This window comes from Clavelina lepadiformis, chromosome 2 (genome assembly GCF_947623445.1).
Source record: "Clavelina lepadiformis chromosome 2, kaClaLepa1.1, whole genome shotgun sequence".
NCBI lineage: Eukaryota > Metazoa > Chordata > Ascidiacea > Aplousobranchia > Clavelinidae > Clavelina > Clavelina lepadiformis.
Genome location: NC_135241.1, coordinates 1,440,639 through 1,457,554, shown reverse-complemented (window position 1 = coordinate 1,457,554; position 16,916 = coordinate 1,440,639). Strand labels below are relative to the sequence as shown.

At 36.3% G+C, this 16,916-nt stretch overlaps 1 protein-coding gene across 1 annotated transcript; it reads right to left on the bottom strand.

Moving 5' to 3' along the window:
* Positions 1-804: 804 nt before the first annotated feature.
* On the bottom strand, positions 805-11,641 carry LOC143447285 (uncharacterized). Its single transcript, XM_076947311.1, has 28 exons — positions 11,549-11,641; positions 11,254-11,461; positions 10,989-11,089; positions 10,674-10,835; positions 10,157-10,277; positions 9,848-10,032; positions 9,439-9,681; positions 9,058-9,191; positions 8,813-8,948; positions 8,048-8,184; positions 7,833-7,931; positions 7,184-7,310; positions 6,847-7,083; positions 6,443-6,565; positions 6,246-6,334; positions 5,976-6,137; positions 5,567-5,649; positions 5,378-5,490; positions 5,151-5,306; positions 4,640-4,821; positions 3,991-4,146; positions 3,692-3,798; positions 3,265-3,481; positions 3,015-3,151; positions 2,760-2,892; positions 2,448-2,607; positions 2,216-2,318; positions 805-2,072 (listed from the first exon to the last, which is right to left on the bottom strand). The coding sequence occupies exons 1-28, from the start codon at positions 11,607-11,609 to the stop codon at positions 2,021-2,023; spliced, it is 3,924 nt and encodes a 1,307-aa protein (XP_076803426.1). The 5' UTR covers positions 11,610-11,641; the 3' UTR covers positions 805-2,020.
* Positions 11,642-16,916: the final 5,275 nt, after the last annotated feature.

The window sequence follows — 16,916 nt, the reverse complement described above, 5'->3', positions numbered from 1 at the left end:
ATGTCTTGTGAATGCTCCATTGAGTAAGATAAGACGCAGTATCATTTATCACTGACATCAGATGACGATTAATTATGGAACTCAGCGATTGAATTATCCATCTAGACTTCTAGAGATTAGTATAGCCTACCGTAGGTCGCAAAATACGTTACCTCACTTTTTGCAACTTTATTAGATATTTATGGATTATTAAAAGGACAAACAGCGCTGAATGTTGCCTTGTGGGTTTGATTACTGGAAAATGAAATTTTGGAAAATCTACTTTTCAAAACCTCGAAATAATCACCCTAAGAGTACCGAGACCGACGGAAATTTCTTCAAAAAAGTAATTTGATACGCAGGTTCAGTACTTTTTTTCAAAAGTACTAATGGTACTAAGTAAGTATCGATATTAGTACTGAAAAAGTACCGTGTTACAGCAGTTTGTTACTATTATAGAATTGCAGTGTATTGCCATCTCTGGCCTTGGTAAAACATTCTTGTATGACAGTTTTTGTTATTGGTGAACAATGTTTTGCGCTTGCGCGATTTAATTTGAACATAATGAAGAAGAAGTAGAATCACAAGAGGGTGACGAGTCATAACTTTGTCCAGCGCACAAATTAACTCTAAAGCGTCACCATTCGGTTTTTATCTTGCGATTGGCTTTCCGCTACAAAGCGGCATATATTTCATGTAGATTCGGTTCAGATCTTCTGATTTTCATTTCGAAATCAGAAACTTAAACACGCTTGTGGTATTTTACACTAAAGAAAATCTTATAACAAGTTTCAGTTATAGTCAAGACATCGGTATAGCCTTCTATAAAGTGTAAGTAAGTTTAGCCATTACCATTTCAGCGTGGCCAAAATCTGTTTTCGCTATGTATATGCTGCAGTGTCGGTTTGAAGTGCGAGCATTAATGCAAAGCTTATAACCATGAAGTCCAATTATATAGACCCACCGCATTAAGATATCTATTTATCGTTAATTCAAAGTTAGTGACAGTGTAGGCCAGCGTGTTTAGTTTTGTATTAGAAATTATTTTCTACATATATATATTACTACATACATATATTACATGTATAATATACTGCATATACACATACTACATGTATTACTACAATTTGCATCTGCCCCTGTTCAACTTCCAATTCAACCAAATGTACGTTTTTAATGCTAAAAATAAAATTTTGTCAAAACCAATCGTCCAATTCATTGCTAAATCCAATTAAGATATTCATTAAATTTTGTGCATTCCGGAAACTCCGGGTATGGTATTGATATAATCAAGATAACGCTCATCATAAAAGCTTACAGCAGGTTTTAAATTCCGAGAACCTCATGGTAATGAAATATACATATATATATATATATATATGTATATACTTGGTATGGGGTATTATACAGTATAGGTCACCCAGCACAATAAGCATAAAACGTTTTGGGCGTATAAGGTATAAATCAATATATACAAGACAAATAAAAAACGAACTTTCCCTATAATTTGTGATAATTGAAACCTTAATGTCATAGTCTCTATTGATATACAGACGAAGCAGGTTCATCAAACAACCACAAAATAGTAACTTCTGTTCTTCCTTCTATAATAATATATATAGCAATAATGCTATACCGTTTTTCAACAAGTTCATGACCTCAGCAACAGTCAACAGTAAACACTGGCATTGCTGTGATCGATACAACATATACAAACATTAAAAGCATTTCATGTAATACAGTCTTTTTATAGACTTTCACAATTTGAAATAAATGTGTTAGCATAAATTTAACATTTTGTTAAATTTATTCTATTATTGTTTGACTGGTGAAAAACATTTGTGTAAAAAACTGAATTAGTAAAGACTATTTACAATCTACTAATGTTATGGATTAGAAGAGCCATTACGAAGAACGATGTTGAGTGACAATCAAGCAAGTTTTCTAAGACGCAACAGTTTGCCGCATTCCATTCATATTTTGCATATTCTGATTTTTAGTAGTCACTACAAAACCAAAAATAGCTTCGCTTTTTGCAGCGTTAAATGGTTCCTTTTACGCTGTCGTTCTGAGTCGTTGAGAATACTTTGGTACTAAAAAAGGAATACAAAGAAAAGTAAAGTTTATTAAGTTTTTGTTTTCAATAAAAAAATTATAAAACACTGATGAAGATTAAAAGTGGCAAACTTTTATCGTAAATTGTTTGCAATTGTTTCGCTGATTTCAAGGAGATTACCTTTGAGTATTGGTGAAAGACTTAGCAGCTTTCTTTATGAATGGCATGAAAAGATTCCTTGTAAAATATTGCCTCACAACGTATAACAAGAACAAGAAGAAGCCTAAAAACAAATAAGCTGACAATTAAAACAAAACTTGCATTTTTTTCCATAAAGGATGCAATAATTTCTCTCATGTTCTACAAAATTAGGCCTGTAAGTTTTAACCAATTATGACATCACATAAAGCACCTTGAAAGGCGTTCAGAATGGTGAAAATGTATGCGAAGACAATGGAAGCATTCTTGCTGTATGTTTCTGTGCTTGGGATTGCCAATCCAAACAACCATGACCCACCGACAGTCACAAACAGAGTCACAGAAAGGATAACGTTCTTGCGAACGTCAGATTTCTAAATATCAAAAAAGTTTTATTAAAAACAATTTCAGTGAAAGGTTTACAACCGCGTTGCCATGTAACCACAGGAGAGATATATTCGGTCTCTTCCCAGGTCTAGAACATTCCCACGCCATCACAAGTAGCCTACTAACGATATTTTTATACCTTTGCTCCTGTTGGCCGCCGTTTACGAAAGAGGAATGTCAGAGTGGCGACGTAAAGTATTAAGTTGATCGCTAAGATTATTGCGGCAGGGATTGTGCTCAAGTAATTCACCAAATCTTTGCGTAGCCAGCACCTTAATGCAAATAGGTTGTGTTACAAACATTAACTTATAAGAAACAAATCATAACATAAAGAGCTGTGTGTCCGACAGGAGAATGCTCTGCTGAGTCGGTATCTTTAACAAAGAGATCTTACTCTGCATCGTTTCTTGAGTAATTATTAATGTCAACTCCCGCCACAATAGAAACCAAAATAGCAGGCATCAACCATCCCCACAACATAGAAGCAGTTATCACTTGGCGGTCGGTGATGTTAGCACGAGCATATAAACCCTGTAAGGTTCAATATCAAACAAGTAACTGTACAGTGTATACGCTACAACCTTTGCTTTATTTGATTTTAATGATCTCGACATTTTTTATTTCTTTGCGCATTTGTCACTCACGTGAACTACAGTGACGTAGATAACGGCTCCTTCCACCATCATCCAGGACAATGATGAAAGAAGTGAAAAATGAATGAAGACCGCGATCACTTTGCATCCTTCCGACATCTTCTCTATATTTTCACTGATGATTAATGTAATGTTGAGAAATAAAAGCGCAAAGCTGAGGTTGATTAAGAGAAATGCGGAGCGAAATTTGGCTCCTACTCGCAGTTTTCTGCAAAAAATATCAAACATAATCAATTAATTCGCCTCAATAAATTTAACAATAAAAGTTTAGTCATAGGAAGAAATGGTATGTGCTGTGCATGATAAACACTACAGTATACAGACAGGCAAAAAGATGAACGAACAAATAAACTAACAAAATGCTTTCTACAACGATATACTAATATACGTAAATGAAGTTGTTTCAAAACAAACGTACTTTACAAAAGCAAAAGTGATCAGCAAACCAACCAAACAAAAGATTGAAACAGAAGATCCAATTATGGACACGAGATCAAGACCTGGTATATCTACAGAACCTGTAGACTGTAAACAAAGCGTTCGTTACAAGAAAACTTTTTCAATTTGTGTGAATGCTTTGCTTATTCATGTTTCTAAAGTTAAATTGAAATTTTCGGTTTTTTGATGCCATAACAGCCTTCGCACTATTTCGTAACAATGATGAATAAAAATAAAGCTTGCATTATGATATCCGACAGATCTTGATTTTAAACTTACAAACAATGTGGCGAAATTGGTGAGGTGATTAAATTGACATTCGGCGCTATTGCTGGTGATAGTTTGCCGAACCAAACCTTCACTTGACCAAAATCCTCCTCCAGTCTCGTTCCAAAACACGCACATCTTTTGAAAATTGTTGGATTCTGTCACATTCTTAAAAAACAAAACAAAAAAGAGTTTCAAAACGTTGAAAAGATTGAGAAATTCGAGAAAAAAACAGAACTAAGACAAATGCAAATATGCTGTAAAGTGCAGTCATATTGTGTCGTAACTTTTAAGAACGAACATTATAATCTGGTTGTGTTTGTTTAAGTAGTAAATGATTACATCGTCTGATTAATATTACATTGTATTGTTAATGACGTCTACCACTTCAAACACCTGCTAATTAATCTGTTTGCATAACTTATGTCTCTATAGGGTTTTTACATTGAATAATATACTTCAATGTACACAATATGCACACATTTGGCCAATTGCTTTCCAAAAGTGGTAACAATCAAACTGGAATTCTTCATTATAATATATCTGAATATATTCTCAAAATTGAAAGTAAGCAAAGAAATAACGCTTAAAATATGTTGTAATTAATTATTTTATGCATGGTTCTGAATAACTAGTTGCCCATAAACACAAAAACAATTACCGAAGTGAAAGCAAACCGCATCACGACTGGATCTTCAAAATTTATCATCTCCGTAGCGTTGACGACTGTCGCTGAGAATATGAGCTCTGACCCGATAAATTCATTTGAAGAATTCCCGTAAGATGTCGATGACGCTCGAAAGAATGTGTCGTCGGAAAAGGCGTAGAAACTCGCCCGGTTGTCTTTGTAAATACGAAGTTAAAATCATGAAATGCATTAAACAAACATAAATGTGATTCCCGGTTTCTTAATCAGTTATTTCTTGCAGTGAAAGTTGATTATTTGTGCTTACATTGTCGCTTATTCATCTATTGTATTTAGACATAGTCGACATAAAGATAACTGCTAATAATGAAAAAGAAATTGAATGAAAAAGCATAAAACCGCTATCTGAGGTCAAGCCAAGGGCATTATTGCTACTTAGGGGTAATGGAAACTGTTTTATAACTGGTAAGCATAAATGCAATCTAAGAATAGGTTAACGTGCAAACGTTAAAGTTGTCGTTCCAACCTTGACTTCTCATAAGCGCATCACGTGGTAATTGTATGAAAGATGACGCGTCTTCTCTCGGGGACCTTGTAAAGGTTTTGAACTGATCTGATCGAAATCCAACATCATCCGCAAATGGTAAAGACCTGAAACTATATCCAATTCCTTGTCCCGCAGCTGAAATGTAATTACAACGCCTTAAAAATGCGTCAGCAATGATTGGAGACAATCTATTGCTTCACCCTCACATGTAGGATCGGGTTGAACAACAGCAACGGCCAATGTGCTGCTGACTTCTTGGAACTCTTCACCAGTGTTGACCTCGACCCTTTCTCCGACAGAGTCCAGGATTTGAAATAGACTAATAAAAGCAAGATAGAAATCTTTCAATAGTAATTTTCTTCCTGGCTGTTGACGTAAAACAAACGCCATTTTACTTTGTCGCTTGACCACTTTGTTGAAGTTCATCCCGAGAGACTGTGAGTAAATTCCCAACCGTGGCCACAGCTGCAGACGACGTCTAAACAGCAATTGAACGGTTCGTTAAACAAACTTATCGAGTATCAAAAAGCTTTGTTAATAAATAAGGGAATAAAATGGAAAAAATGTTAATTGGTTTGGTAAATGTCGCCAAGAATATGCGGTAAAGTTGACATTTGCTCTTTCATGTTCAACCAACAAAGAAGTTATAAAGAGACGTTGAATATTGAATGATTAATATAGCTACATTAATACTGTGATATCATATATAGGAAAATCTTATTTTTGCGCTGCAGTATTTGTCTACCAAATCAAGGCAATGAACGATACAGTAACAGTCTGTCTTATGTAGGCCAAAGTTTTTACGTTTTGATCCAGGGTTTCTGCGTTGATCACATTTTCTAAAGCTTGTACGGTTGTGGTGACATTATCAGCAGTAAAATTTTGTGCTTGCAAAGTGAATAATTCCAGGTCATTGGCGGCTTCTTGTCTTTCCATTGTTGAGTTAAACGTCTGGTTTATATAACTCTGCAAAGTAACCAAACACTTTAACCATTGTGTATCTTAACTTTATGACATCATAAAGTGTTTACTGTTGAAAGCCAATGCACTTGTAATCGTGGCCGATAATTATACCTGGGCATTTCTCTCACAAGATGTCAACCATTTAGGAGCAAGCCAAGTACCGTCCAAACTGCATGCCCGGTTACCGTATGGAACACCCGCTGCAAATGTTTATCAGGTTGTGATACATAGAAAATTTGCATTAACATTATAAAAAACTTGTTTGAGACACATAAGTTTGGATACATTATAACAATATAAGTATTTACCGTTAGCTGTATTGGGCGGACATACATTTAAACTTTCACTTGAACGTCCGGCTTTGGTTTGGGGAAACATGACTAATATGCTCGAAGTATTTTGGTACCAAAGTAACTCTTCCGGACAGAAAACTTTAAAAAAATGTTAAAATTTTTTAACTAAACTAAAACTTTTTTAAAAATGATTTCATCTCTATAAATTTGAAAACTTTGAGTAGCTTTTTCCATGTCAGTGCACAATAAGTTAACTTGATTCAAAATATTTTTTTCTGTGTACTGCTATGTACAGTAACTTGTATTTTATATCGCCTACACACACAGTATTGCAAAATTGCAACTCTTGAAATCCAATCATACAACAACAAAAGGTTTTTGTATGATTCAACATTCAAAGTAAATGATTAAAATCTCACTTGGCATGCATGATCCTGAGGCAAGAGTTGTTCCTGCTATGCAACTACAACGGAAAGATCCAATTGCGTTCGTGCAAAGGGCATTTGAGCCACAGATGGACACGGTATCCAGGCATTCGTTGACGTCATTACAAGAGCTGGTTGCGTTTCCAGTGAAACCAAAGTCGCACTCGCATGTTCCATTCACGCAACTCGCATGGAGCGAGCAGTTTTGGGTTCCACAAGTTGGCTCGACATCTAAACAAATCGAATTTCAACAAATAGCTCTATCGATATATGTACAACTATCAATGGACTGTAATCAACGTAAAATAGTGAAAACCTATGTTTGTTATACCAACAAAATTCCATTCGATTCGGAAGCCTCTTGCTGATCCAATCCCGTCAGTTTCAAATTGGAATCTCACTTGACTGAATGTTGACACAAAAGTGGAAGGTACGTTGTCTCCACACAGCATAAAGTACTGAAAGACAATATATTCTAGTCCATCTTATGTAATGACAACATCGGCAAATCTCATCTCAAACATTCCATTTTGTCTTGTTACAAGCTCAACTGAAGACAAGGAAAATGTGCGACAATATTTTTGATTTTTTGATTAGACTCTTGACCCCAAGAAAAAAGATAGAAGTTATTTCCAACCACTGTAGCAAATACATATTAAAAGACGCATCGTGTTGCTTTACTACATGTTGCTTGTTTCTATATAGTGCAGATAATTTTTAGTTGGTCGTCCATCACTTGTTCAGTACAGGCAAGTCTTTCAAAACGTAGCGAAAACAAACGGTAACCAACGTGCTTTAACAATGATCTTATTGTTTCAATTACTAAAACTTAACATTAAGTCTGATTCGTAATTATAAAAACATTATTTGGTATCATATGAACGGTGTAGTATTGGTCATGCAAGTATATTCAAACATGCATCAGCAAGCAAAATACTTAAATTTGTTTTCATTCGATTTGCAGCAAAATGAAAACTTACTTCCTGAATTTCACCGTCGAAAACGTTAAGAAAATCGAAATATGCCAAAAGTGGAAAGCAAGTTTCTAACTCAAAATCGACGAACCGCACTTCAATCACCTTCACAAAATCATACAAAATAATTGAAAGCTAAAACTAACATTGAAAGAATGAAATTAAAAGAAAAAAACGATGTTTAAGCTTTTGGTCCACTTTCACAAGTCACAGTTCCACACCTTATCTGTTGGCGCTTGGATGGTCCAAGTGCAAGTTAAATTGTTGCTGTAATTGCCCGGATAGTTTGGGGAAGTGATAGTTCCATTCATTCCACTATTATCTTGTGTAATAGTCAAACCGGAACTACAAGCACCATCTGAACATTTTACATAAATATTAAAAATTTGCATAAACTTTTTTCTGCTTGAGTATGATAACAACGATGGTATAGAAAGCTGCAAAAAACAATTTTTTTTCCAATGCGTCTAAACACTTAAATATGCGAAGATGTGGCATGTAATAACAACGAATATGTTACGTTCATGTTGTGGCAGTAACGTCTGAGGTGCAATTGACCTCAGGTTTGCCTTCGCGAGTGGGTCTAGTTATGTACTCATCCTAGTCACTATTTATTCTATGAAAAATAATGTAGGCTTGGGTTGGCTCAATGGCGTACCCTCCATGCATGCAGTATGCTGTGTTTGATTAACTTTGTATTTTGCATGTCTTGTTTAGTCGTACAATTTGTTGTGAATCGGCATGACTTCGAAATGATCAGAGGAGATGTTTTTACCTTTCAAACTTTAAAAACTTTATTGGGAGTGGCCCCCTGATACCCCCCCCCCCCCCCCCTTATAAAGTAATAAGTCTCACAGAATCCCCCAAATACATACTCACTTTGTTTTCTCGTATGGCAACCCTGTTTGATCAAGCAAAGTGGGAAAGGACCCGTTTTAAGGAAAATAAGCTATTGTTGAGTATTAATAAACACGGATTCTACATACCAGTAACTTGAGTGACTGCAAACAAGAGGGTATCGAATGGATCTCCTACATCTCTAACTCCCACCACCACGGTATAATTGACTCCTGGTGATAAACCATTAAACGTCTTGAAGTTGTCGGAAGTGTTGGTGAAAACCTGAATATAAATCATTGAGGCATTTGAATATTCTAAACGAAGAAAGTTTCTCGACTTGTTAAGATTACTGCGGCGAGTTACTTAAACTTTTTGCCACCATGTTACTTACAATATCATCCGCAGTCCCGTCGTATAGCAAAGAATAATTTGTGAATATTGCGGTAGAGTAATAAATGGCATCTGGCCATGTATCCCACGAAAATGACAAACTGTTTTCCGAAGTCTCAACGATATTCCAAATTTCTGAGGAATAAAAAGCGTTCTTAAAGAGATTGCAAAAAGTTGTTGCCGACGTATGTTCTTAGTTTTTGTTGATTTTGCAGTGTTTCTAATTTTAAATCTATTTTTTTAATTTTTAAAAGTAAAAGAGAATGTAACAAAAATCTCTTTGAAGTAATCAATGCAAGTTTTTCTGTAGACTTTGCAAATAAGCACGAACAAAGTAATAGCAGAAATCGAAATTTTAATTTTAATTTGAACTGTTACTCACTTGTGGAGAAATTTCTTGTAAATGTGACACCACCATCATCTGAGATGGCAAAAAGGTAATGGTTTTGAACCGGATTAACCCCCGTGATGCGAACCGAGGAATCGGGCCAAGAAATACTGTTCACTGCCCCGCCAGTTCTATACCGAATCGTGTAATTTCCAACAATGCCGTCTACTGGGTCGAACGTCACCGTGAAACCGTCAGCCGTGACGCCATATATTCGCACTGAGGACTCGTTGACAGCTGACGTAACAGTAAAACAAAAGTATATATATGCTGTGGGTTAACATAGGTGGAGAGTGCTTTTTAACAATCATACGTTTTGTTTGTTTGCTTTTAGTTGCAGCGTTAAAAAAGAACTTTAAAAAGAAACTATGATACTTGATCATTAATGCAACAAACGTTTTACATGTTATACTCTTTATCCAATCGACGTATTCCGACACCCTCGTATAAACTCCAGGTTGTAGCGCATCGGCGCATCCAACTCCCCAACTGGTGACCCCTTCTAAAATATAAGTACCGTTCGAGTCCTTGCATGCCAATGGTCCACCGCTGTCACCTTGGCATGCATCTATGCCGCCATGTTCATATCTGTTCAAAGGGAAATTTCAAATTGTAATGTTTGACATATTTTAAAGAATTTTTTCAAGTCGTGAATGATGAGGAAATATATCATAGAGAGTAAACGAACAAAATTAATTATCTAAACCTTTACCCGGCGCAGACTTGATTGTTGTAGACAGTCTGTCCAATTCTGTTGTACCAGGTATTACATTGTGAGTTGCTTACTATAGGAACTGTTGCCTTTAGAAGTGTCTGAGATAACGAACCATCGGCTGGAAAAACAAAACGCGAAACAAATATGTTGTTATAAAAATGGCTCAATTATTCAAAGAACTATTTTCGTGGGAGTTTTCCTCCAAATATACAGAACTTTATTTTGGTTTCTTTGTTTTGGATGATGACTGGAGATATCTTTAAACTTAGGAATTAATCCATTAGTAGGCTATATATATATAGATATATATATATGTAATGATTTCCATATCAACTTATTTTCCAAAAAGCCAATGAATGCTTTTTAGTACCAATTACTTCACTTCAACAAACGGAGAGACAGGCAGCCAGTCTGAATTATTGAAATTTACGTCTACAACAAAGCTTTGTTACGTTACAAGCTTGCTGGCAAAAGCTAGAGGAGCGTACCACTTGGAACTGCCTTATACACCTACCTGTTGTTGTCCCCCACCCTGATATTAAGCAATCAGTTCCATTAACAACATTGCCACTTAGACTGGCAGGTATGGATATGGTTTGTATGTTGCCACCAACGGAAACGCTGCCAACGATTCTCAGTAAACTGATGTCGTTTTGATATGTGTTGGAATCGTATGCTGAAATGATTGTGTTTTTATTTTTAACTTTTCAAACCTCCACGAGTGGTCGTAATTGACAAATAACTTGAACATGTGATTCAGCACTGAACAGCGCCGGGAGATTATCATTATCAGTCATCGGGAAAAATGAAACTAAAGTCAAACACTTACAAGGATGATCGTGAATTTCTGACACCGAATAACCATGGGTTGGATCTAAAAGTGACCTATCAATTATACCGAAATGAAGCGAAATGGCCGAACTTGTTTCCCTGTTTAAAATAAAAACACTCCTTTCTTTAGTACCTTCAGTACATCGAAAGTGTTAAACCAAACAAATATAACAATAACAACAACAACAATATAACACAAGATTGTAGTCGTTGGTTATAGATATTGCCGATTTTTTAATCCAATGCGACTGTAAACACCATACCCTGCCGTGCAATGAGCGGCGGTCACGGCCCAAATGCTGCTTAGCAATGAACATCCGCACAAACCATTGGCTAAAAAGAGGCCTTGCCATGGTATCTCCCCGAGTGAGGCAGAGGTTCCTCCCACGATTCGGTGATGATTTTCCGCCGATTTGACCGCTGGATTCTGATCTAATGTAGCTAATGAGGACTCGTTAACAGCTGACGAAACTGTAATACAATAAAGTAAATAGATTATAGATACAATAGATTGTTACAGGGTTCCTTTAAAAAAAAATTAGACACTCGACTACTTACCTTGATGTATGACAATTAGCAAAATTGCACCCAGTGTTAAAGCAATTACTAAAAAGTGCATTTTGATACGCAAAAAGTGTTGTTACCTATGCTAAATAATAAAAAAAACGATTTGATTGAAATAGCGCTACATTTTTCCTCTCTTGTTGTAATCTTTCTATCTGATTTATGCTGAGAAGAGAGTTAGAAACAGTCGGCTTGAGAATTCTAACGTCTGAAAGTGCCGCCGTCTTCTGCCGCTTTATATTACGTCAGGTCGTGAGTTTCGGTTTTTGTTTTTTGTTATATGCAAGTGCAAGAATGCATTTATCACGAGACAGTGAGGCATTTTCGAAAGTGTCTTTACGCAACAATAATTAGGTTATTCCGCAAAGTAAGTTACCTAACTTTTTCCGAAACCTGCCTTGTTTCGTCACCATGTTGCGATGTAATATTCTCTAAAATCTGGTTATTTTTATCTATTTCTGTAATCAACAGCCAACGTGGTTCACTTATTTTGATATTTTTTCATAAAAACGGTTTTTAACCGAACATTTATTAGAACAGCGTTTGCAAAGACAACGTTTCATCCAAAAGGCTAAAAAGCTTTTAACCAACTAAACGCTATGAGAAATAGTTATTCCTGTCCATCCATTCAGTTCACATAAAGCAATCTGATATCGTTTTTATCTGATAAAAGCTACAGTTACCATGAGCTATTAAAATCAACAAATGGTACCCACACGTAAATATTTGATCATGAACACTACTGGAATGATGCAGTTTAAACACATTTCTTATTTTAATCAAATAAATTTAATAAGAAAACAAGTTCTTATTTGCATAAAATAACTTGGCCACAAATTTTAATTTTGTATCAGAAGAACCTCGAAGATAATTAATTCATGGTTAAACGCATTTCAGAAGTGACTTTTAACCGGTTTAAGCAAGTTATTTGTCAAAAGTTATTTGTCAAAAGTAAGAGGTTTGCGCTGTCAGCAGCTTCCATACTAGGAAACCCTTTGTTTTATCGCTTGACAAAAATGGTTCATTATTAGTTGAGAAAATATGCGGCGCGTATTCTTGCGTAAATCGACTGATTTCGACTTGGCTCGAATTACCTGAAGCTTAAATATTTCAGCTGCTTTCACACGCACTTTGTGTGTGATCAGCAGTGAAGCGTCAACTTTCAAACCAAACCTTCACAAATCTTGTGAGAAACTGAACAGTTGTGTTTGCAAACCGGGTTTGCTCGAAACCGAAACCCGTTTTTTTTTGCTATTTTTTACAACCCAAAACCCGGATTGTAAAAGCAGGAAAATCCGGGTTTTTTAGGAAAAGACTATAAAATGTTTTAATGTGCGATTTGGCCCGGTTGAAAGCTATTCATACTGTTCATTATTTGCTTACTGCTTCGTCATAATATATTCATCGCAATACGATTGTTGCGAATGGAAAAACTTCGGCGCTTCTGTGCCTGTTTCCCCGCACTCTGACTTTGCTGCTACGTCACACACGTTCGACATGCTTCCACTCCTTGCGTGTGTGACGTAGGTGCAGAGCGGGTGTAAGATGAGGGCAGGATATTAACACAGAGGCACGCGCAGCACCTTCGTAAAGAGCGCCAGCGCGTGACGTAACCGCAAAGTGGAAGTGCATAGCATAGCACAAATCGAGTCCATCATTGAGAGAAAAAAATCGCTTTATTCGAAACCCCGAAAAAACGGGTTCACCCGGTTATTCGCTGTCACATACCCCAAACCCGGGTTTTAAAATTTGTCCCCGAATTGCAATCACTACTGAACAGTAACTACATGTCTATGACTAGGGTGTTTCTACATACAGAGACACAATACTTGATGAAACCAGAACTTCAAAGATGCACCTTCATCGCGACAACGGAAATTAACTTCGCGGACAATCGCATTGTGCTGCAAGGTCAACTCATTGTGACGTAAAACGGTCGATAATCGCTGCAAAAGCGCTAAAATCAAAATAGTTGAAAATGAAATTAATTTTATCTACAGCGTTAAACAAAATCTTTAAACATAAGCAATGAGACTTATGAGCATTAATGAAGCAACAGTTGGCGCATTTGCAATTTTTACCTTTTGAACTCATCTTGATGAATGTGGCTGAGTCATAGTCATGCTAAAGTCAGCATTCGATTTGCGAATTACTTAAAACAGGTCTGTTTTCGAGGCCTTCGTTACGGTTAATTTTTGAAGCAAATATTTGACCTCAGGCTGCACTCTTGTTGAAAAAAAAATTGGAAACAAGCTGAAAACGTAACAGACATTTTAAAGATATTTTTAGGTTACTGACACCGACCATTGCGGACTAAAGTTGCCTCTGTTCTTGCGAAATATTTTGGGTGATTACGCATGATCACGTGATTGTTCAAAACCTTATTTTACTTGACGATTTTTGAAACTTAATTCCGTAATTGGGCTGATCCACATTTCTTTGTAGCTTATGTTGCAAAAATACCAGAGGGTAGAGTTGCCGTTTATTGTTTTAACAATAGTTGTCAAATGTCATATAAGCTACTGTAGCTGCTAATAACTAAATTATACAATTAACGCTTCCGTTTATAATATTTTGCTTTTCTTTTTTGATTTCTCTGGGACACTTGCGGTTAAACCGAACAAATTTGGTATATTGTGGCATGTCATAGTGCTATTAACATAAGTCTTTGTTAGGGACATCATTACTTTTTAGAAATCATCAAAATATACAAAGGCTAGAGTGCATTATAAATGTATGTTTTAATTACGTTTACATGTTTACGTTTCGAAAATTATATCTTTAGAAACCGGTAAAATGATTTCAGACAAAAAAAATTTGTTTATGTTTTATCATATCACCAAAACATCATTTATAAAAATTTTAATGACTTGCTGTCACTTTCAAACAGACGTGGTTGACGTCACAAAGAAGGCGCCTGAAGGAAGCAAGTTCAATCTCACTCTTGACTCGGATGCTTTGGGAAAGATTTTACGTCACGATGACGCAAAAGATAGTGTTGTTGCCATCTATTCCATAGCTGGACCGTCTCGATTTGAAAACTCACTTCATTCCAATCTCATGTTGTGACAACTGAGACTTACAAAGGAAGGAAAGTTTTAAAGACCATCAGAAATTGTCCAATAGCAATATTATGAATCCATCCAGTCTTCATTTAATTGTTTTAGGCTTTGATAAACTTATAAGATCCTGCAAGTGTTGAATGAAACAAAACTCACGTTCATTAACATATTGCGTACTGGTCGACATGACACTTAGAAAATGTTTCTGATTACGCAGACGTTATAAAATTTATTTTATTTACGAAGAAAAAAATTGCTAGAGCAAAATAGAGCTATAAAAGCAACATATTTTGTTTCTAACTTGAAACATAATCAATGCTAAATAAGATATAGCAATGTTTAGATAGCGCTGGTGCTGCGCGTAACTAAGCAAAGATAAGCTTGATGTGACGCTACGTCACAAAAGACAAAGTTGTGGTCGTGGAGTTAGTATTGAGGGTGAGATTACTCTTTGATGAAAATTTGGCGACAATTATTGACCCTGTAAATCTAAATGGGGTTTTTCGAAAACATGTATTTTTAAAGGTCATGGACTGCGCTTGGTTTACGTGTTGTCACGGACGACGGTGAAATTTTAACATTTAAAATGACCAATATTTTGACAAATTAACTCATATCATAAGTAGTTTCTCATATCACGAGCATGTTTCAATTCCTGCTTTCAGAGCAAAAGTCCGAAAATCGGTTTTGGAACTTTTGACTAAGCAACTGAAGTGGGTTATGAAACGTTTTTCAAATAGTGACAAACTATAATGTAAACAATAACAACAGTGTAACATAAAAAACAAGCCAAACCTTATTTCAGTGAGATTATAAAGAGTCACAAAAAACAAACAAATATTTCAACAACTTATACGAAATAAAAACGATAAACGAGTGGATTTTTTCTAAGTAACAAAAACTTTTAAAACATCGATCTCCTTATGTTTTCCCTACGTCACAATATAATGTTGCGCGTCGTGTTCCATAGGTTAGGCTATGTTGACGAGGTAGCCTGGTAAAAGTGCCCATAAATTGACTACCAGTGCCCTCTTCTGCCAGATAAATTTGTAGCTGGTTCACAGTTGGAGTGATGTTTGTCGATACTTGCTTTCAAGTTCTCTATAAGTTTCCCCGACAACATTTAAGTTGACGGGGAAACGTGGTTCGTGGTGCACCACCTGGCGGCTGAAGGAGATTTTGTTGGTAATCACATAGTTAACGGGAGGCAATAATTCTGTCACGGTGCATGGCACTTTATATTGCAGGTGAAATTTTTTCTTTTCGTCTGGACGGATTGCAGTATGTTTCAGAAGCACCATTAAACCTTATATTCGACAATAAATGGGAATATTATATAACAATAATTTTTAGGAAGCACTTTATCTTCAACAATAAAGGGTGTGTACGACAGATGTTGGTCGTAGAATTCCTTCATTTGCTTCATCCTACCTCTGTTTGCGTTGATCTTAGTTTGGACAACCTCATGGACATGAGCGCATTCGTTCTCAAAGACTTGACATACATGGGTTTTCTGGCTTTATTCCAGAAAGTGGGTTTAAAATGTGGCGAAACTCCGGTCGATTCACTCGTGAAGGCGTTGTAAGTAGCATAGCTTGACAATACTGCCTCGGCCCACGACTTGGGGTCACGTTTAGCATAGTTTTTTAACACATCTATGATAGTGCGATTGTTTCGTTCGACAGCTCCGTTACTATGCGGTCGTTGCAGGCACGTGCGAGTTTTTCTTCAATCCAAGAGAGGGACAAGCTCAGCAAAGAGTTGACTCTTGTCAACAAAGAGTTGACATCTCCGCCTTGATCTAAATGGACAACATCAGGAACTCCATCCATCCACGATCATCCAACAATGGTAAGCACGGACGTTGCATCCTGAGCCGCTTTTTGAACGAGTTGGTCAAGCTTGCATATATTTCGTATAACTAACACAAGCAATGAGAACGTAACGGAAAGAGAAAGTCCAAGAATGTCAATTTCAACTCGTCTCATTGAAACAGTCTCAGTAGAAGGAAATAAAGAAGCAGACGGCGCAGGGTTCAGGACTTTTCTGAGATTATACGCTGGACAACTTTTACAATAGTCTTCCACTTCTCTTCTTAAGCGTGGTCAGTAAAACTTTTGTTGGATGCGGTCTGTTGTTCTTTTTATTCCCAGATGGCCTCAGTTTTGCTTATCACCGTGCGTTATCTGTAACACAATTTGCTTTCATTCAGTTTGCAGCAGTATTTCAAAGCGTACAGTGCCAAATCGGTCTTCGTTTCGACGAGACAATATTCCGTGTTCTAAAACAATTGTCCCAAA

Excerpts from the sequence above, each read along its gene's own strand:
- LOC143447285 (XM_076947311.1), bottom strand. The coding sequence starts at position 11,609 with ATGCACTTTTTAGTAATTGCTTTAACACTGGGTGCAATTTTGCTAATT. Across the intron at positions 9,682-9,847 it reads TTGGATAAAGAGTATAACAT|CTGTCAACGAGTCCTCAGTG; the intron begins GTAAAACGTTTG and ends CTGTTACGTCAG. Across the intron at positions 4,822-5,150 it reads TGCGCTTATGAGAAGTCAAG|ACAACCGGGCGAGTTTCTAC; the intron begins GTTGGAACGACA and ends GTATTTACAAAG.